This window comes from Convolutriloba macropyga, chromosome 5, assembly GCF_964194025.1.
Source record: "Convolutriloba macropyga chromosome 5, txConMacr16.3, whole genome shotgun sequence".
In the NCBI taxonomy this organism is placed as follows: Eukaryota; Metazoa; Xenacoelomorpha; order Acoela; family Convolutidae; genus Convolutriloba; species Convolutriloba macropyga.
Window position 1 is genome coordinate 32,449,777 of NC_134472.1, and position 19,558 is coordinate 32,469,334.

The window sequence follows — 19,558 nt, forward strand, 5'->3', positions numbered from 1 at the left end:
CACATGTATCGAACTTAAATTTTAATAGAAAATTTTCAAAATCAAAAGTTTATTCATTTTGACATTTCACTTAGTCTCTTTCAATAACGCAGCGAAATCTTTATTAGACAATGACTTGGTCACTTCTTTAGGTGCTTCGTCCTTGAGCTCATTCATATCTCCTTCTGCATTCTCGTCACTCCTTTGAGGAGTAGAAACAGTTTTCGCTTTTAAGCTTCGGGGCACCAGTTGAATCTGAGATCTGCCTTTCCCTCTGTAGTCCGAAGTTGTGGAGCTGCTACCCCAATCATTATCCCTCTCCTTTTCTACTTGTTTGGGTTTTCCTTTCCGAGAGGGAGGGTTGCTATAAAACAATATCACTTTCAATATCAAGTTCCATATCCATATTATTAAGACAAACCTATTACAGTTGCTGGATATTCTAAATAATTTAGCCATCAATTTAAACAAATCTACAAACTAAAAACATAACCGATTAAACGTCGGAAGAACTGCTCTCTCTGCATGCACTCATCAGAAAAGTACCACCAATAGGTGATACTTAAAAAATCAATAAATTTAATGAAGCCAAAAAATAAGATCACAGTCCAAAAAAATTTAAAGAGCGTCAGCATAAATGTTCATCATTTGGTAAAGAATAACTTTAATCAAGCCTTGAAATAGTACTCTCAGTCCGGAAATCATTTGAAGACCGTCAGAAAAAATGTTAATCATTTGGTCGAGATAATGCATGCACTCATCAGAAAAGTGACACCATCAGTTGATACTTAAATAATCAATAACTTTAATAAAGCCAAAAAATGAGATCACAGTCCAAAAAAATTTTAAGAGCGTCAGCATAAATGTTCATCATTTGGTGGAGATAATGCATGCATTCATCAGAAAAGTGACACCATCAAATGATACATTAAAAAACAATAACTTTAATCAAGCCGAAAATAGCGCTTTCAGTCCAAAAATCATTTGATGTTCGTCAGAAAAATGTTCACTTGGTCGAGATAATGCATGCATTCATCAGAAAAATGACACCATCAGATGATACATTTAAAAAGAATAACCTTAATCAAGCCCTGAAATAGTGCTCTCAGTCCAGATATCATTTAAAGGCAGTCAGAAAAAATGTTTATCATTTGGTCGAGATAATGCATGCACTCATCAGAAAAGTGACACCAACAAGTGATAATAATCAACAACTTAAAAAAAATCCAAAAATAATATCACGGTCCCGAAGTCATTTAGAGGCCGTCAGAGTAAATGTTCATCATTTGGTCGAAATAATACATGCACTCATCAGAGAAGTGACATCAACAGGTGACTTTTTAATAATCAACAACTTAAAAAAGCCAAAAATGATATCACGGCCCAAAAATCATTTAAAGGACGTCAGAGTAAATGTTCATCATTTGGTCGAGATAATGCATGCTCTCATCAGAAAATTGACATCAGATAATACCTAATTAATCAAAAACTTTAATAAAACCAAGAATTGTGATTACGGTCCCAGAACCATTTAAAGAGCGACAGATTAAATGTTCATCATTGGGTCGAGATAATGCATGCACTCATCAGAAAAGTGACACCGATAAGTGACTTTTTAATAATCAATAACATTTAAAAAGCGAAAATGATATCAGGGTCCAGAAATTATTTAGAGGCCGTTAGAGTAAGAGTTCACCATTTGGTCGAGATAAAACATGCACTCATCAGAAAAGTGACACCATCAGATGATACTTTTATAATAAAAAACTTGAATACAATCAAGAATTGAGATCACTGTTCAAGAAACAACTAAAAAGCGTCAGAATAAAAGTTTAACATTTGGTCGAGATCATGCATGCACTCATCAGAAAAGTGACACCAACAAGTGACTTTTTAATAATCAATAACATTTTAAAAAGCAAAAAATGATAACAGGGTCCAGAAATTAGAGGCCGTCAGAATAAGACTTCACCATTTGGTCGAGATAATACATGCACTCATCAGAAAAGTGACATCATCAGATAATACTTTTATAAAAAACTTGAAAACAGTCAAGAATTGAGATCACTGTTCAAAAAACAAATAAAAGCGTCAGATTAAAAGTTCAACATTTGGTCGAGATAATGCATGCACTCATCAGAAAAGTGACACCAACAAGTGACTTTTTAATAATCAACAACTTTAAAAAAAAGCCAAAATGATATCACGGCCCAAAAATCATTTAAAGGACGTCAGAGTAAATGTTCATCATTTGGTCGAGATAATGCATGCTCTCATCAGAAAAGTGACACCATCAGATGATACTTTTATAATGAAAAACTTGAATACAGTCAAGAATTGAGATCACTGTTCAAGAAACAACTAAAAAGCGTCACAACAAAAGTTCACCATTTGGTCGAGATAAAACATGCAATCATCAGAAAAGTGACATCATCAGATAATACTTTTATAAAAAACTTGAAAACAGTCAAGAATTTTGATCACTGTTCAAAAAACAAATAAAAAGCGTCAGATTAGAAGTTCAACATTTGGTCGAGATAATGCATGCACTCATCAGAAAAGTGACACCAACAAGTGACTTTTTAATAATCAACAACTTTAAAAAAAGCCAAAAATGATATCAATGGCCCAGAAATCATTTAAAGGGCGTCAAAGTAAATGTTCATCATTTGGTCGAGATAATACATGCACTCATCAGAAAAGTAACATCAGATAATATTTAATAATCAAAAACTTTAATAAAACCAAGAATTGTGATTACAGTCCCAGAACCATTTAAAAAGCGACAGAATAAATGTTCATCAATTGGTCGAGATAATGCATGAACTCATCTGAAAAGTTACACCAACAAGTGACTTTTCAATAATCAATAACTTTAAAAAAGCCAAAAATGATATCAGGGTCCAGAAATCATTAGGAGGCCGTCAGAGTAAATGTTCACCATTTGGTCGAGATAATACATGCACTCATCAGAAAAGTGACACCAACAAGTGACTTTTTAATAATCAATAACATTTAAAAAAGCAAAAAATGATATCAGGATCCAGAAATTATTTAGAGGCCGTCAGAGTAAGAGTTCACCATTTGGTCGAGATAATACATGCACTCATCAGAAAAGTGACATCATCATATGATACTTTTATAATAAAAAACTTGAAAACAGTCAAGAATTGAGATCACTGTTCAAAAACAAATAAAAATGTTTATCATTTGTTCGAGATAATGCATGCACTCATCAGAAAGTGACACCATCAGATGATACTTCTATAATCAAATACTTTGATTCAGCCAAGAAATGAAATAACAGTCCAAGAACCATTTAAAGAGCATCAGAATAAATGTTCATCATTTGGTCGAGATAATGCATGCACTCATCTGAAAAGTGACACCATCAGATGATACTTTTATAATGAAAAACTTGAATACAGTCAAGAATTGAGATCACTGTTCAAGAAACAACTAAAAAGCGTCACAATAAAAGTTCACCATTTGGTCGAGATAAAACATGCACTCATCAGAAAAGTGACATCATCAGATGATACTTTTATAATAAAAAACTTGAATACAATCAAGAATTGAGATCACTGTTCAAGAAACAACTAAAAAGCGTCAGAATAAAAGTTTAACATTTGGTCGAGATAATGCATGCACTCATCTGAAAAGTTACACCAACAAGTGACTTTTTAATAATCAATAACTTTAAAAAAGCCAAAAATGATATCAGGGTCCAGAAATCATTAGGAGGCCGTCAGAGTAAATGTTCACCATTTGGTCGAGATAATACATGCACTCATCAGAAAAGTGACATCATCATATGATACTTTTAAAATAAAAAACTTGAAAACAGTCAAGAATTGAGATCACTGTTCAAAAACAAATAAAAATGTTTATCACTTGGTCGAGATAATGCATGCACTCATCAGAAAGTGACACCATCAGATGATACTTCTATAATCAAATACTTTGATTCAGCCAAGAAATGAAATAACAGTCCAAGAACCATTTAAAGAGCATCAGAATAAATGTTCATCATTTGGTCGAGATAATGCATGCACTCATCTGAAAAGTGACACCATCAGATGATACTTTTATAATGAAAAACTTGAATACAGTCAAGAATTGAGATCACTGTTCAAGAAACAACTAAAAAGCGTCACAATAAAAGTTCACCATTTGGTCGAGATAAAACATGCACTCATCAGAAAAGTGACATCATCAGATGATACTTTTATAAAAAACTTGAAAACAGTCAAGAATTTTGATCACTGTTCAAAAAACAAATAAAAAGCGTCAGATTAAAAGTTCAACATTTGGTCGAGATAATGCATGCACTCATCAGAAAAGTGACACCAACAAGTGACTTTTTAATAATCAACAACTTTAAAAAAAGCCAAAAATGATATCAATGGCCCAGAAATCATTTAAAGGGCGTCAAAGTAAATGTTCATCATTTGGTCGAGATAATACATGCACTCATCAGAAAAGTAACATCAGATAATATTTAATAATCAAAAACTTTAATAAAACCAAGAATTGTGATTACAGTCCCAGAACCATTTAAAGAGCGACAGAATAAATGTTCATCATTTGGTCGAGATAATGCATGAACTCATCTGAAAAGTTACACCAACAAGTGACTTTTTAATAATCAATAACTTTAAAAAAGCCAAAAATGATATCAGGGTCCAGAAATCATTAGGAGGCCGTCAGAGTAAATGTTCACCATTTGGTCGAGATAATACATGCACTCATCAGAAAAGTGACACCAACAAGTGACTTTTTAATAATCAATAACATTTAAAAAAGCAAAAAATGATATCAGGATCCAGAAATTATTTAGAGGCCGTCAGAGTAAGAGTTCACCATTTGGTCGAGATAATACATGCACTCATCAGAAAAGTGACATCATCATATGATACTTTTATAATAAAAAACATGAAAACAGTCAAGAATTGAGATCACTGTTCAAAAAACAAATAAAAAAGTTTATCATTTGGTCGAGATAATGCATGCACTCATCAGAAAGTGACACCATCAGATGATACTTCTATAATCAAATACTTTGATTCAGCCAAGAATTGAAATAACAGTCCAAGAACCATTTAAAGAGCATCAGAATAAATGTTCATCATTTGGTCGAGATAATGCATGCACTCATCTGAAAAGTCACACCAACAAGTGACTTTTTAATAATCCTTTTTTAAAAAAGGATTAGAGGCCGTCAGATTAAATGTTCACCATTTGGTCGAGATATTACCTGCACTCATCAGAAAAGTGACAACATCAGATGATACTTTTATAATAAAAAACTTTAATACAGCCAAGAAGTGAAATAACAGTCCAAGAACCATTTAAAGAGCGTCAGAATATATTTTCACCACTTGGTCGAGATAATGCATGCACTCATCAGGAAAGTGACACCAACAAGTGACTCTTTAATAATCAATAACATTAAAAAAAGCAAAATGAAATATCAGGGTCCAGAAATTAATTAGAGGCCGTCAGAGTAAATTTTCACCATTTGGTCGAGATAAGGCAAGCACTCATCAGAAAAGTGACACCAACAGGTGAATCATAAAAAATCAATAATTTTAATAAAGCCAAAAAATGAGATCACAGTCCAAAAAAGCGAAGAGCGTCAGCATAAATGTTCATCTTTTGGAGGAGACAATGTATGAATTCATCAGAAAAGTGATACTATCAGATGATACATTACAAAACAATAACTTTATTCAAGCCCAAAATAGTGCCCTCAGTGCAGAAATCATGAGACCGTCAGAATAAATGTTCATCATTTGGTCGAGATAATGCATGCACTCATCAGAAAGTGACACTATCAGATGATACTTTTATAATAAAAAACTTTAATACAGCCAAGAATTGAAATAACAGTCCAAGAACCATTTAAAAAGCATCAGAATAAATGTTCATCATTTGGCCGAGACAATGCATGCACTCATCAGAAAAGTGACACCAACAAGTGACTTTTTAATAATCAATAACTTTAATAAATCCAAAAACGACATCACGGCCCAGAAATCATTTAAAGGGCGTCAGAGTAAATGTTCATCATTTGGTGGAGATAATGCATGTACTCATCAGAAAAGTGACATCAGATAATACTTTCATAATCAAAAACTTTAATAAAACCAAGAATTGAAATAACGGTCCAAGAACCATTTAAAGAGCGTCAGAATAAATATTCATCACTTGGTCGAGATAATGCACGCACTCATCAGGAAAGTGACACCAACAAGTGACTCTTTAATAATCAATAACATTAAAAAAAGCAAAAGTAAATATCAGGGTCCAGAAATTATTTAGAGGCCGTCAGAGTAAATGTTCACCATTTGGTCGAGATAATACGTGCACTCATCATAAAAATGACACTATCAGATGATACTTTTATAATAAAAAACTTTAATACAGCCAAGAATTGGGATCACAGTTCAAGAAACACTTAAAGAGCGTCAGAATAAAGGTTCATCATTTGCTCAAGATAATGCATGCACTCATCAGAAAGTGACACCATCAGAAGATACTTCTATAATAAAAAACTTTAATACAGCCAAGAATTGAAATAACAGTCCAAGAACCATTTAAAGAGCGTCAGAATAAATATTCATCACTTGGTCGAGATAATGCATGCACTCATCAGGAAAGTGACACCAACAAGTGACTCTTTAATAATCAATAACATTAAAAAAAGCAAAAGTAAATATCAGGGTCCAGAAATTATTTAGAGGCCGTCAGAGTAAATGTTTATCATTTGGTCGGGATAATGCAAGCACTCATCAGAAAGTGACACTATCAGATGATATTTTTATAATGAAAAACTTCAATACAGCCAAGAATTGGGATCACAGTTCAAGAAACACTTAAAGAGCGTCAGAATAAAGGTTCATCATTTGCTCAAGATAATGCATGCACTCATCAGAAAGTGACACCATCAGAAGATACTTCTATAATAAAAAACTTTAATACAGCCAAGAATTGAAATAACAGTCCCAGAACCATTTAAAGAGCGTCAGAATAAATATTCATCACTTGGTCGAGATAATGCATGCACTCATCAGGAAAGTGACACCAACAAGTGACTCTTTAATAATCAATAACATTAAAAAAAGCAAAATGAAATATCAGGGTCCAGAAATTATTTAGAGGCCGTCAGAGTAAATTTTTACCATTTGGTCGAGATATGGCAAGCACTCATCAGAAAAGTGAAACCAACAGGTGAATCGTAAAAAATCAATAATTTTAAAAAAGCCAAAAAATGATATCGCTGTCCAAAAAAGCGAAGAGCGTCAGCATAAATGTTCATCATTTGGAGGAGACAATGCATGCACTCATCAGAAAAGTGACACCAAAAAGTGACTTTTTAATAATCAATAACTTTAATAAAGCCATAAAAATATCACGGCCCAGAAATCATTTAAAGGGCGTCAGAATAAATGTTCATCATTTGGTCGAGATAATGCATGCACTCATCTGAAAAGTCACACCAACAAGTGACTTTTTAATAATCCTTTTTTAAAAAAGGATTAGAGGCCGTCAGATTAAATGTTCACCATTTGGTCAAGATATTACCTGCACTCATCAGAAAAGTGACAACATCAGATGATACTTTTATAATAAAAAACTTTAATACAGCCAAGAAGTGAAATAAAAGTCCAAGAACCATTTAAAGAGCGTCAGAATATATTTTCACCACTTGGTCGAGATAATGCATGCACTCATCAGGAAAGTGACACCAACAAGTGACTCTGAAATAATCAATAACATTAAAAAAAGCAAAATGAAATATCAGGGTCCAGAAATTAATTAGAGGCCGTCAGAGTAAATTTTCACCATTTGGTCGAGATAAGGCAAGCACTCATCAGAAAAGTGACACCAACAGGTGAATCATAAAAAATAAATAATTTTAATGAAGCCAAAAAATGAGATCACAGTCCAAAAAAGCGAAGAGCGTCAGCATAAATGTTCATCATTTGGAGGAGACCATGTATGAATTCATCAGAAAAGTGATACTATCAGATGATACATTACAAAACAATAACTTTATTCAAGCCCAAAATAGTGCCCTCAGTCCAGAAATCATGAGACCGTCAGAATAAATGTTCATCATTTGGTCGAGATAATGCATGCACTCATCAGAAAGTGACACTATCAGATGATACTTCTATAATCAAATACTTTGATTCAGCCAAGAATTGAAATAACAGTCCAAGAACCATTTAAAGAGCATCAGAATAAATGTTCATCATTTGGTCGAGATAATGCATGCACTCATCTGAAAAGTCACACCAACAAGTGACTTTTTAATAATCCTTTTTTAAAAAAGGATTAGAGGCCGTCAGATTAAATGTTCACCATTTGGTCGAGATATTACCTGCACTCATCAGAAAAGTGACAACATCAGATGATACTTTTATAATAAAAAAACTTTAATACAGCCAAGAAGTGAAATAACAGTCCAAGAACCATTTAAAGAGCGTCAGAATATATTTTCACCACTTGGTCGAGATAATGCATGCACTCATCAGGAAAGTGACACCAACAAGTGACTCTTTAATAATCAATAAAATTAAAAAAAGCAAAATGAAATATCAGGGTCCAGAAATTAATTAGAGGCCGTCAGAGTAAATTTTTACCATTTGGTCGAGATAAGGCAAGCACTCATCAGAAAAGTGTCACCAACAGGTGAATCATAAAAAATCAATAATTTTAATAAAGCCAAAAAATGAGATCACAGTCCAAAAAAGCGAAGAGCGTCAGCATAAATGTTCATCATTTGGAGGAGACAATGTATGAATTGTTCATCAGAATAAATGTTCATTATTTGGTCGAGACAATGCATGCACTCATCAGAAAAGTGACACCAACAAGTGACTTTTTAATAATCAATAACTTTAATAAATCCAAAAACCAAATCACGGCCCAGAAATCATTTAAAGGGCGTCAGAGTAAATGTTCATCATTTGGTGGAGATAATGCATGTACTCATCAGAAAAGTGACATCAGATAATACTTGAATAATCAAAAACTTTAATAAAACCAAGAATTGAAATAACGGTCCAAGAACCATTTAAAGAGCGTCAGAATAAATATTCATCACTTGGTCGAGATAATGCACGCACTCATCAGGAAAGTGACACCAACAAGTGACTCTTTAATAATCATTAACATTTAAAAAAGCAAAAGTAAATATCAGGGTCCAGAAATTATTTAGAGGCCGTCAGAGTAAATGTTCACCATTTGGTCGAGATAATACGTGCACTCATCATAAAAGTGACACTATCAGATGATACTTTTATAATAAAAAACTTTAATACAGCCAAGAATTGAGATTACAGTCCAAGAACCATCAGAGTAAATGTTTATCATTTGGTCGGGATAATGCAAGCACTCATCAGAAAGTGACACTATCAGATGATATTTTTATAATGAAAAACTTCAATACAGCCAAGAATTGAGATCACAGTTCAAGAAACACTTAAAGAGCGTCAGAATAAAGGTTCATCATTTGCTCAAGATAATGCATGCACTCATCAGAAAGTGACACCATCAGAAGATACTTCTATAATAAAAAACTTTAATACAGCCAAGAATTGAAATAACAGTCCAAGAAACATTTAAAGAGCGTCAGAATAAATATTCATCACTTGGTCGAGATAATGCATGCACTCATCAGGAAAGTGACACCAACAAGTGACTCTTTAATAATCAATAACATTAAAAAAAGCAAAATGAAATATCAGGGTCCAGAAATTATTTAGAGGCCGTCAGAGTAAATTTTTACCATTTGGTCGAGATATGGCAAGCACTCATCAGAAAAGTGACACCAACAGGTGAATCGTAAAAAATCTATAATTTTAAAAAAGCCAAAAAATGATATCACAGTCCAAAAAAGCGAAGAGCGTCAGCATAAATGTTCATCATTTGGAGGAGACAATGCATGCACTCATCAGAAAAGTGACACCAAAAAGTGACTTTCTAATAATCAATAACTTTAATAAAGCCATAAAAATATCATGGCTAAGAAATCATTCAAAGGGCGTCAGAATAAATGTTCATCATTTGGTCGAGATAATGCATGCACTCATCAGAAAGTGACACCATCAGAAGATACTTCTATAATCAAATACTTTGATACAGCCAAGAATTGAAATAACAGTCCAAGAACCATTTAAAGAGCATCAGAATAAATGTTCATCATTTGGTCGAGACAATGCATGCAATCATCAGAAAAGTGACACCAAAAAGTGACTTTTTAATAATCAATAACTTTAATAACGCCATAAAAATATCACGGCCCAGAAATCATTTAAAGGGCGTCAGAATAAATGTTCATCATTTGGTCGAGATAATGCATGCACTCATCAGAAAGTGACACTATCAGATGATACTTTTATAATTAAAAACTTCAATACAGCCAAGAATTGAGATCACAGTTCAAGAAACACTTAAAGAGCGTCCGAATAAAGGTTCATCATTTGGTCAAGATAATGCATGCACTCATCAGAAAAGTGACACCATTAGATGATACTTTTATAATGAAAAACTTCAATACAGCCAAGAATTGAGATCACAGTTCAAGAAACACTTAAAGAGCGTCAGAATAAAGGTTCATCATTTGCTGAAGATAATGCATGCACTCATCAGAAAAGTGACACCATCAGTGGATACTTTTATAATAAAAAACTTTAATACAGCCAAGAATTGAAATAACAGTCCAAGAACCATTTAAAGAGCGTCAGAGTAAATGTTCATCATTTGGTCGAGATAATGCATGCACTCATCAAAATAGTGAAACCAACAAGTGACTTGTTAATAATCAATAACTTTAATAAAGCCAAAAAAGATATCACGGCCCAGAAATCATTTAAAGGGCGTCAGAGTAAATGTTTATCATTTGATTGAGATAATGCATGCACTCATCAGAAAAGTAACATCAGATAATACTTTAATAATCAAAAACTCTAATAACACCAAGAATTGTGATTACAGTCCCAGAACCATTTAAAGAGCGACAGAACAAATGTTCATCATTTGGTCGAGGTAATGCATGCACTCATCAGAAAGTGACACTATCAGATGATACTTTTATAATGAAAAACTTCAATACAGCCAAGAATTGAGATCACAGTTCAAGAAACACTTAAAGAGCGTCAGAATAAAGGTTCATCATTTGCTCAAGATAATGCATGCACTCATCAGAAAGTGACACCATCAGAAGATACTTCTATAATCAAATACTTTGATACAGCCAAGAATTGAAATAACAGTCCAAGAACAAGTTAAAGAGCATCAGAATAAATGTTCATCATTTGGTCGAGACAATGCATGCACTCATCAGAAAAGTGACACGAAAAAGTGACTTTTTAATAATCAATAACTTTAATAAAGCCATAAAAATATCACGGCCCAGAAATCACTTAAAGGGCGTCAGAATAAATGTTCATCATTTGGTCGAGATAATGCATGCACTCATCAGAAAGTGACACTATCAGATGATAATTTTATAATGAAAAACTTCAATACAGCCAAGAATTGAGATCACAGTTCAAGAAACACTTAAAGAGCGTCAGAATAAAGGTTCATCATTTGCTCAAGATAATGCATGCACTCATCAGAAAAGTGACAGCATCAGATGATACTTTTATAATAAAAAACTTTAATACAGCCAAGAATTGAAATAACAGTCCAAGAACCATTTAAAGAGCGTCAGAATAAATGTTCATCATTTGGTCGAGATAATGCATGCACTCATCAAAATAGTGAAACCAACAAGTGACTTTTTAATAATCATTAACTTTAATAAAGCCAAAAAAGATATCACGGCCCAGAAATCATTTAAAGGGCGTCAGAGTAAATGTTCATCATTTGATTGAGATAATGCATGCAATCATCAGAAAAGTAACATCAGATAATACTTCAATAATCAAAAATTTTAATAAAACCAAGAATTGTGATTACAGTACCAGAACTATTTAAAGAGCAACAGAACAAATGTTCATCATTTGGTCGAGATAATGCATGCACTCATCTGAAAAGTCACACCAACAAGTGACTTTTTAATAATCCTTTTTTAAAAAAGGATTAGAGGCCGTCAGATTAAATGTTCACCATTTGGTCGAGATATTACCTGCACTCATCAGAAAAGTGACATCAAACAATACTTTAATAATCAAAAACTTTAATAAAACCAAGAATTGAAATAACGGTCCAAGAACCATTTAAAGAGCGTCAGAATAAATATTCATCACTTGGTCGAGATAATGCATGCACTCATCAGGAAAGTGACACCAACAAGTGACTCTTTAATAATCAATAAAATTAAAAAAAGCAAAATGAAATATCAGGGTCCAGAAATTATTTAGAGGCCGTCAGAGTAAATTTTCACCATTTGGTCGAGATAAGGCAAGCACTCATCAGAAAAGTGACACCAACAGGTGAATCATAAAAAATCAATAATTTTAATAAAGCCAAAAAATGAGATCACAGTCCGAAAAAGCGAAGAGCGTCAGCATAAATGTTCATCATTTGGAGGAGACAATGTATCAATTCATCAGAAAAGTGATACCATCAGATGATACATTACAAAACAATAACTTTATTCAAGCCCAAAATAGTGCCCTCAGTCCAGAAATCATGAGACCGTCAGAATAATTGTTCATCATTTGGTCGAGATAATGCATGCACTCATCAGAAAGTGACACTATCAGATGATACTTTTATAATTAAAAACTTCAATACAGCCAAGAATTGAGATCACAGTTCAAGAAACACTTAAAGAGCGTCAGAATAAAGGTTCATCATTTGGTCAAGATAATGTATGCACTCATCAGAAAAGTGACACCATCAGATGATACTTTTATAATAAAAAACTTCAAAACAGCCAAGAATTGAGATCACAGTTCAAGAAACACTTAAAGAGCGTTAGAATAAAGGTTCATCATTTGGTCAAGATAATGTATGCACTCATCAGAAAAGTGACACCATCAGATGATACTTTTATAATAAAAAAATTTTAATACAGCCAAGAAATGAAAAAACAGTCCAAGAACCATTTAAAAAGCATCAGATTAAATGTTCATCATTTGGTCGAGACAATGCATGCACTCATCAGAAAAGTGACACCAACAAGTGACTTTTTAATAATCAATAACTTTAATAAAGCCAAAAATGATATCACGGCCTAGAAATCATTTAAAGGGCGTCAGAGTTGGTCGTGGTCGAGATAATTTATGCTTTCATCAGAAAATTGACATCAGATATCACTTTAATAACCAAAAACTTAAATAAAACCAAGAACTGTGATTACAGTCCCAGAACCATTTAAAGAGCGACAGAATAAATGTTCATAATTGGGTCGAGATAATGCAAGCACTCATCAGAACAGTGACACCATCAGATGATACATTACAAAACAACAACTTTATTCCAGCCCAAAATAGTGCTCTCAGTCCAGAAATCATTGAGGCCGTCAGAGTAAATTTTATCATTTGTTCGAGATAATGCATGCACTCATCAGAAAGTGACACCATCAGATGAGACTTCTATAATCAAATACTTTGATACAGCCAAAAATTGAAATAACAGTCCAAGAACCATTTAAAGAGCATCAGAATAAATGTTCATCATTTGGTCGAGACAATACATGCACTCATCAGAAAAGTGACATCAAGTGACTTTTTAATAATCAATAATTTTAATGAAGCCATAAAAATATCCCGGCCCAGAAATCATTTAAAGGGCGTCAGAGTAAATGTTCATCATTTGGTCGAGATAATGCATGCTCTCATCAGAAAAGTGACATCAGATAATACTTTAATAATCAAAAACTTTAATAAAACCAAGAATTGTGATTACAATCCCAGAACCATTTAAAGAGCGACAGAATAAATGTTCATCATTGGATCGAGATAATGCATGCACTCATCAGAAAAGTGACACCAACAGGTGATTCATAAAAAATCAATAACGTTAATAAAGCCAAAAAATGAGATCACAGTCCAAAAAAATTTGAAGAGCGTCAGCATAAATGTTCATCATTTGGTGGAGATAATGTAGGAATTCATCAGAAAAGTGACACCATCAGATGATACATTACAAAACAACAACTTTATTCCAGCCCAAAATAGTGCTCTCAGTCCAGAAATCATTGAGGCCGTCCAAGTAAATGTTTATCATTTGGTCGAGATAATGCATGCACTCATCAGAAAGTGACACCATCAGATGATACTTCTATAATCAAATACTTTGATACAGCCAAGAATTGAAATAACAGTCCAAGAACCATTTAAAGAGCATCAGAATAAATGGTCATCATTTGGTCGAGACAATGCATGCACTGATCAAAAAAGTGACACCAAGTGACTTTTAAATAATCAATAACTTTAATAAACCCATAAAAATATCACGGCCCAGAAATCATTTAAAGGGCGTCAGAGTAAATGTTCATCATTTGGTCGAGATAATGCATGCTCTCATCAGAAAAGTGACATCAGATAATGCTTTAATAATCAAAAACTTCAATAAAACCAAGAATTGTGATTACAATCCCAGAACCATTTAAAGAGCGACAGAATAAATGTTCATCATTTGGTCGAGACAATGCATGCACTCATCAGAAAAGTGACACCAAGTGACTTTTTAATAATCAATAACTTTAATAAAGCCATAAAAATATCACGGCCCAGATCATTCAAAGGGCGTCAGAGTAAATGTTCATCATTTGGTCGAGATAATGCATGCTCTCATCAGAAAAGTGACATCAGATAATGCTTTAATAATCTAAAACTTTAATGAAACCAAAAATCATTTAAAGGGCGTCAGAGTAAATGTTCATCATTTGGTCGAGATAATGCATGCTCTCATCAGAAAAGTGACATCAGATAATAGTTTAATAATCAAAAACTTGAATAAAACCAAGAATTGTGATTACAGTCCCAGAACCATTTAAAGAGCGACAGAATAAATGTTCATCATTGGGTCGAGATAATGCATGCACACATCAGAAAAGTGGCACCAACAGGTGATTCATAAAAAATCAATAACTTTAAAAAAGGCAAAAAATGAGATCACAGTCCAAAAAAATTTGAAGAGCGTCAGCATAAATGTTCATTTGGTGGAGATAATGTAGGAATTCATCAGAAAAGTGACACCATCAGATGATATAATACAAAACAACAAATTTATTCCAGCCCAAAATAGTGCTCTCAGTCCAGAAATCATTGAGGCCGTCAGAGTAAATGTTTCATTCAGTCGAGATAATGCATGCACTCATCAGAAAAAGGCACCATTAGATGATACTTCTATCATCAAATCTTTTGATACAGCCAAGAATTGAAATAACAGTCAAAAGACCATTTAAAGAGCATCAGAATAAATGTTCATCATTTGGTCGAGACAATGCATGCACTCATCAGAAAAGTGACACCAACAAGTGACGTTTTAATAATCAATAACTTTAAAAAAATCAAAAATGATATCACGGCCTATAAATCATTTAAAGGGCGTAAGAGTATATGTTCATCAATTAGTCGAGATAATGCATGCTCTCATCAGAAAATTGACATCAGATAATACTTTAATAATCAAAAACTTAAAAAAAAACAAGAATTGTGATTAAAGTCCCAGAACCATTTAAAGAGCGACAGAATAAATGTTCATCATTGGGTCGAGATAATGCATGCACTCATCAGAAAAGTGACACCAACAGGTGATTCATAAAAAATCAATAACTTTGATTTTCAATAACTTTGTTATTAAAGTTCATCATTTGGTCGAGACAATGAATGCACTCATCAGAAAAGTGACACCAACAAGTGACTTTTTAATAATCAATAACTTTAATAAAGCCAAAAATGAGATCACAGTCCAATAAAAAAATTTGAAGAGCGTCAGCATAAATGTTCATCATTTGGTGAAGATAATGTATGATTTCAGCAGAAAAGTGACACCATCAGATGATACATTACAAAACAATAACTTTTTTCCAGCCCAAAAAAGAGCTCTCAATCCAGAAATCATTGAGGCCGTCAGAGTAAATGTTCATCATTTGGTCGAGATAATGCATGCACTCATCAGAAAGTGACACCACCAGATGACACTTTTATAATCAAAAATTTTGATACAGCCAAGAATTGAAACAACAGTCAAAGAACCATTTAAAGAGCATCAGAATAAAAGTTCATCATTTGGTCGAGACAATGAATGCACTCATCAGAAAAGTGACACCAACAGGTGATTCATAAAAAATCAATAACTTTGATTTTCAATAACATTGTTATTAAAGTTCATCATTTGGTCGAGACAATGAATGCACTCATCAGAAAAGTGACACCAACAAGTGACTTTTTAAAAATCAATAACTTTAATAAAGCCAAAAATGAGATCACAGTCCAATAAAAAAAATTTGAAGAGCGTCAGCATAAATGTTCATCATTTGGTGGAGATAATGTATGATTTCAGCAGAAAAGTGACACCATCAGATGATACATTACAAAACAATAACTTTTTTCCAGCCCGAAAAAGAGCTCTCAATCCAGAAATCATTGAGGCCGTCAGAGTAAATGTTCATCATTTGGTCGAGATAATGCATGCACTCATCAGAAAGTGACACCACCAGATAACACTTTTATAATCAAAAATTTTGATACAGCCAAGAATTGAACTAACAGTCAAAGAACCATTTAAAGAGCATCAGAATAAAAGTTGATAATTTGGTCGAGACAATGAATGCACTCATCAGAAAAGTGACACCAACAAGTGACTTTTTAATAATCAATAACTTTAATAAAGCCAAAAATGATATCACGGCCCATAAATCATTTAAAGAGGTAAGAGTATATGTTCATCAATTAGTCGAGATAATGCATGCTCTGATCAGAAAATTCACATCAGATAATACTTGAATAATCAAAAACTTAAAAAAAACAAGAATTGTTATTAAAGTCCCAGAACCACTTAAAGAGCGACAGAATAAATGTTCATCATTGGGTCGAGATAATGCAAGCACTCGTCAGAAAAGTGACACCAACAGGTGATTCAAAAAAAATCAATAACTTTAATAAAGCCAAAAATGAGATCACAGTCCAATAAAAAAATTTGAAGAGCGTCAGCATAAATGTTCATCATTTGGTGGAGATATTGTATGATTTCAGCAGAAAAGTGACACCATCAGATGACACATTACAAAACAATAACTTTTTTCCAGCCCAAAAAGCTCTCAATCCAGAAATCATTGAGGCCGTCAGAGTAAATGTTCATGATTTGGTCGAGATAATGCATGCACTCATCAGAAAGTGACACCACCAGATGACACTTTTATAATCAAAAACTTTAATACAGCCAAGAATTGAAACAATAGTCCAAGGACCAATTAAAGAGCATCAGAATAAATGTTCATCATTTGGTCGAGACAATGCATGCACACATCAGAAAAGTGACACCAACAAATGACTTTTTAATAATCAATAACTTTAATAAAGCCAAAAAAAAATGATATCACGGCCCAGAAATCATTTAAAGGGCGTCAGAGTAAATGTTCATCATTTGGTCGATATAATACATGCTCTCATCAGAAAATTGACATCAGATAATACTTTAATAATCAAAAACTTTAATAAAACCAAGAATTGTGATTACGGTCCCAGAACCATTTAAAGAGCGAAGGATGAATGTTCATCATTGGGTCGAGATAATGCATGCACTCATCAGAAAAGTGACACCAACAGGTGATTCATAAAAAAACAATAACTTTAACAAAGCCAAAAATGAGATCACAGTCCAAACAAAATTTTAAGAGCGTCAGCATAAATATTCATCATTTGGTGGAGATAATGTATGATTTCATCAGAAAAGTGACACCATCAGATGATACATTACAAAACAATAACTTTATTCCAGCCCAAATAAGTGCTCTCAGTCAAGAAATCACTGAGGCCGTCAGAGTAACTGAGGCCGTCGACATTTACTCGTCATCATTTGGTCGAGATAATGCATGCACTCATCAGAAAGTGACACCATCAGATGACACTTTTAAAATCAAAAATTTAATACAGCCAAGAAATGAGATCACACTTCAACAAACATTTAAAGTGCGTCAGAATAAGTGTTCATCATTTGGTCGAGATAATGCATGCATTCAGAAAAGTGACAACAACGAGGTACTTTTTAATCATCAATAACTTTAAAAAAAAAACAAAAATGATATCACGGTCCAGAAATCATTTAGAGGCCGTCACAGTAAACGTTCATCATTTGGTCGAGATAATACATGCACTCATCAGAAAAGTGACACCATCAGATGATACTTTTATAATAAAAAACTTTAATACAGCCAAGAAATGAAATAACAGTCCAAGAACCATTTAAAGATCATCAGAATAAAAGTTTATCATTTGGTCGAGACAATGCATGCACTCATCAGAAAAGTGACACCAACAAGTGACTTTTTAATAATCAATAATTTTAATAAAGCCAAAAAAGATGTCACGGCCCAGAAATCATTTAAAGGGCGTCAGAGTAAATGTTCATCATTTGGTCGAGATAATGCATGCTCTCATCAGAAAAGTGACATCAGATAATACTTTATTAATCAAAAATTTTAATAAAACCAAGAACTGTGATTACGGTCCCAGAACCATTTAAAGAGGGACGAATAAATGTTCATCATTGGGTCGAGATAATGCATGCACTCATCAGAAAAGTGACACCAACAGGTGATTCATAAAAAATCAATAACTTTAATAAAGCCAAAAAATGAGATGACAGTCCAAAAAAAAAAATTGAAGAGCGTCAGCATAAATGTTCATCATTTGGTGGAGATGTAGGAATTCATCAGAAAAGTGACACCATCAGATGATACATTACAAAACAATAACTTTATTTCAGCCCAAAATAGTGCTCACAGTCCAAAAATCATTGAGGCCGTCAGAGTAAATGTTTATCATTTGGTCGAGATAATGCAAGCACTCGTCAGAAAAGTGACACCAACAGGTGATTCATAAAAAATCAATAACTTTAATAAAGCCAAAAAATGAGATGACAGTCCAAAAAAAATTGAAGAGCGTCAGCATAAATGTTCATCATTTGGTGGAGATGTAGGAATTCATCAGAAAAGTGACACCATCAGATGATTCATTACAAAACAATAACTTTATTTCAGCCCAAAATAGTGCTCACAGTCCAAAAATCATTGAGGCCGTCAGAGTAAATGTTTATCATTTGGTCGAGATAATGCATGCACTCATCAGAAAGTGACACCATCAGATGACACTTTTAAAATCAAAAATTTAATACAGCCAAGAAATGAGATCACACTTCAACAAACATTTAAAGTGCGTCAGAATAAGTGTTCATCATTTGGTCGAGATAATGCATGCATTCAGAAAAGTGACAACAACGAGGTACTTTTTAATAATCAATAACTTTAAAAAAAACAAAAATGATATCACGGTCCAGAAATCATTTAGAGGCCGTCACAGTAAACGTTCATCATTTGGTCGAGATAATACATGCACTCATCAGAAAAGTGACACCATCAGATGATACTTTTATAATAAAAAACTTT

The 19,558-nt window shown here is 33.2% G+C and overlaps 1 protein-coding gene across 3 annotated transcripts in view; it reads right to left on the minus strand.

The window, feature by feature from the left end:
- LOC142339336 (spliceosome associated factor 3, U4/U6 recycling protein-like) overlaps positions 1-19,558 on the minus strand; it is a 56,051-nt gene continuing 36,493 nt past the window's right edge. For 2 of the 3 annotated variants that reach the window (XM_075389313.1, XM_075389312.1), the window contains exon 2: positions 1-343. In XM_075389313.1, coding sequence (XP_075245428.1) covers positions 67-343 — 277 coding nt within the window. In that variant the 3' untranslated portion in view covers positions 1-66. The remainder of the gene's footprint in view (positions 344-19,558) is intronic. The other variant, XM_075389314.1, reaches the window with a different exon arrangement.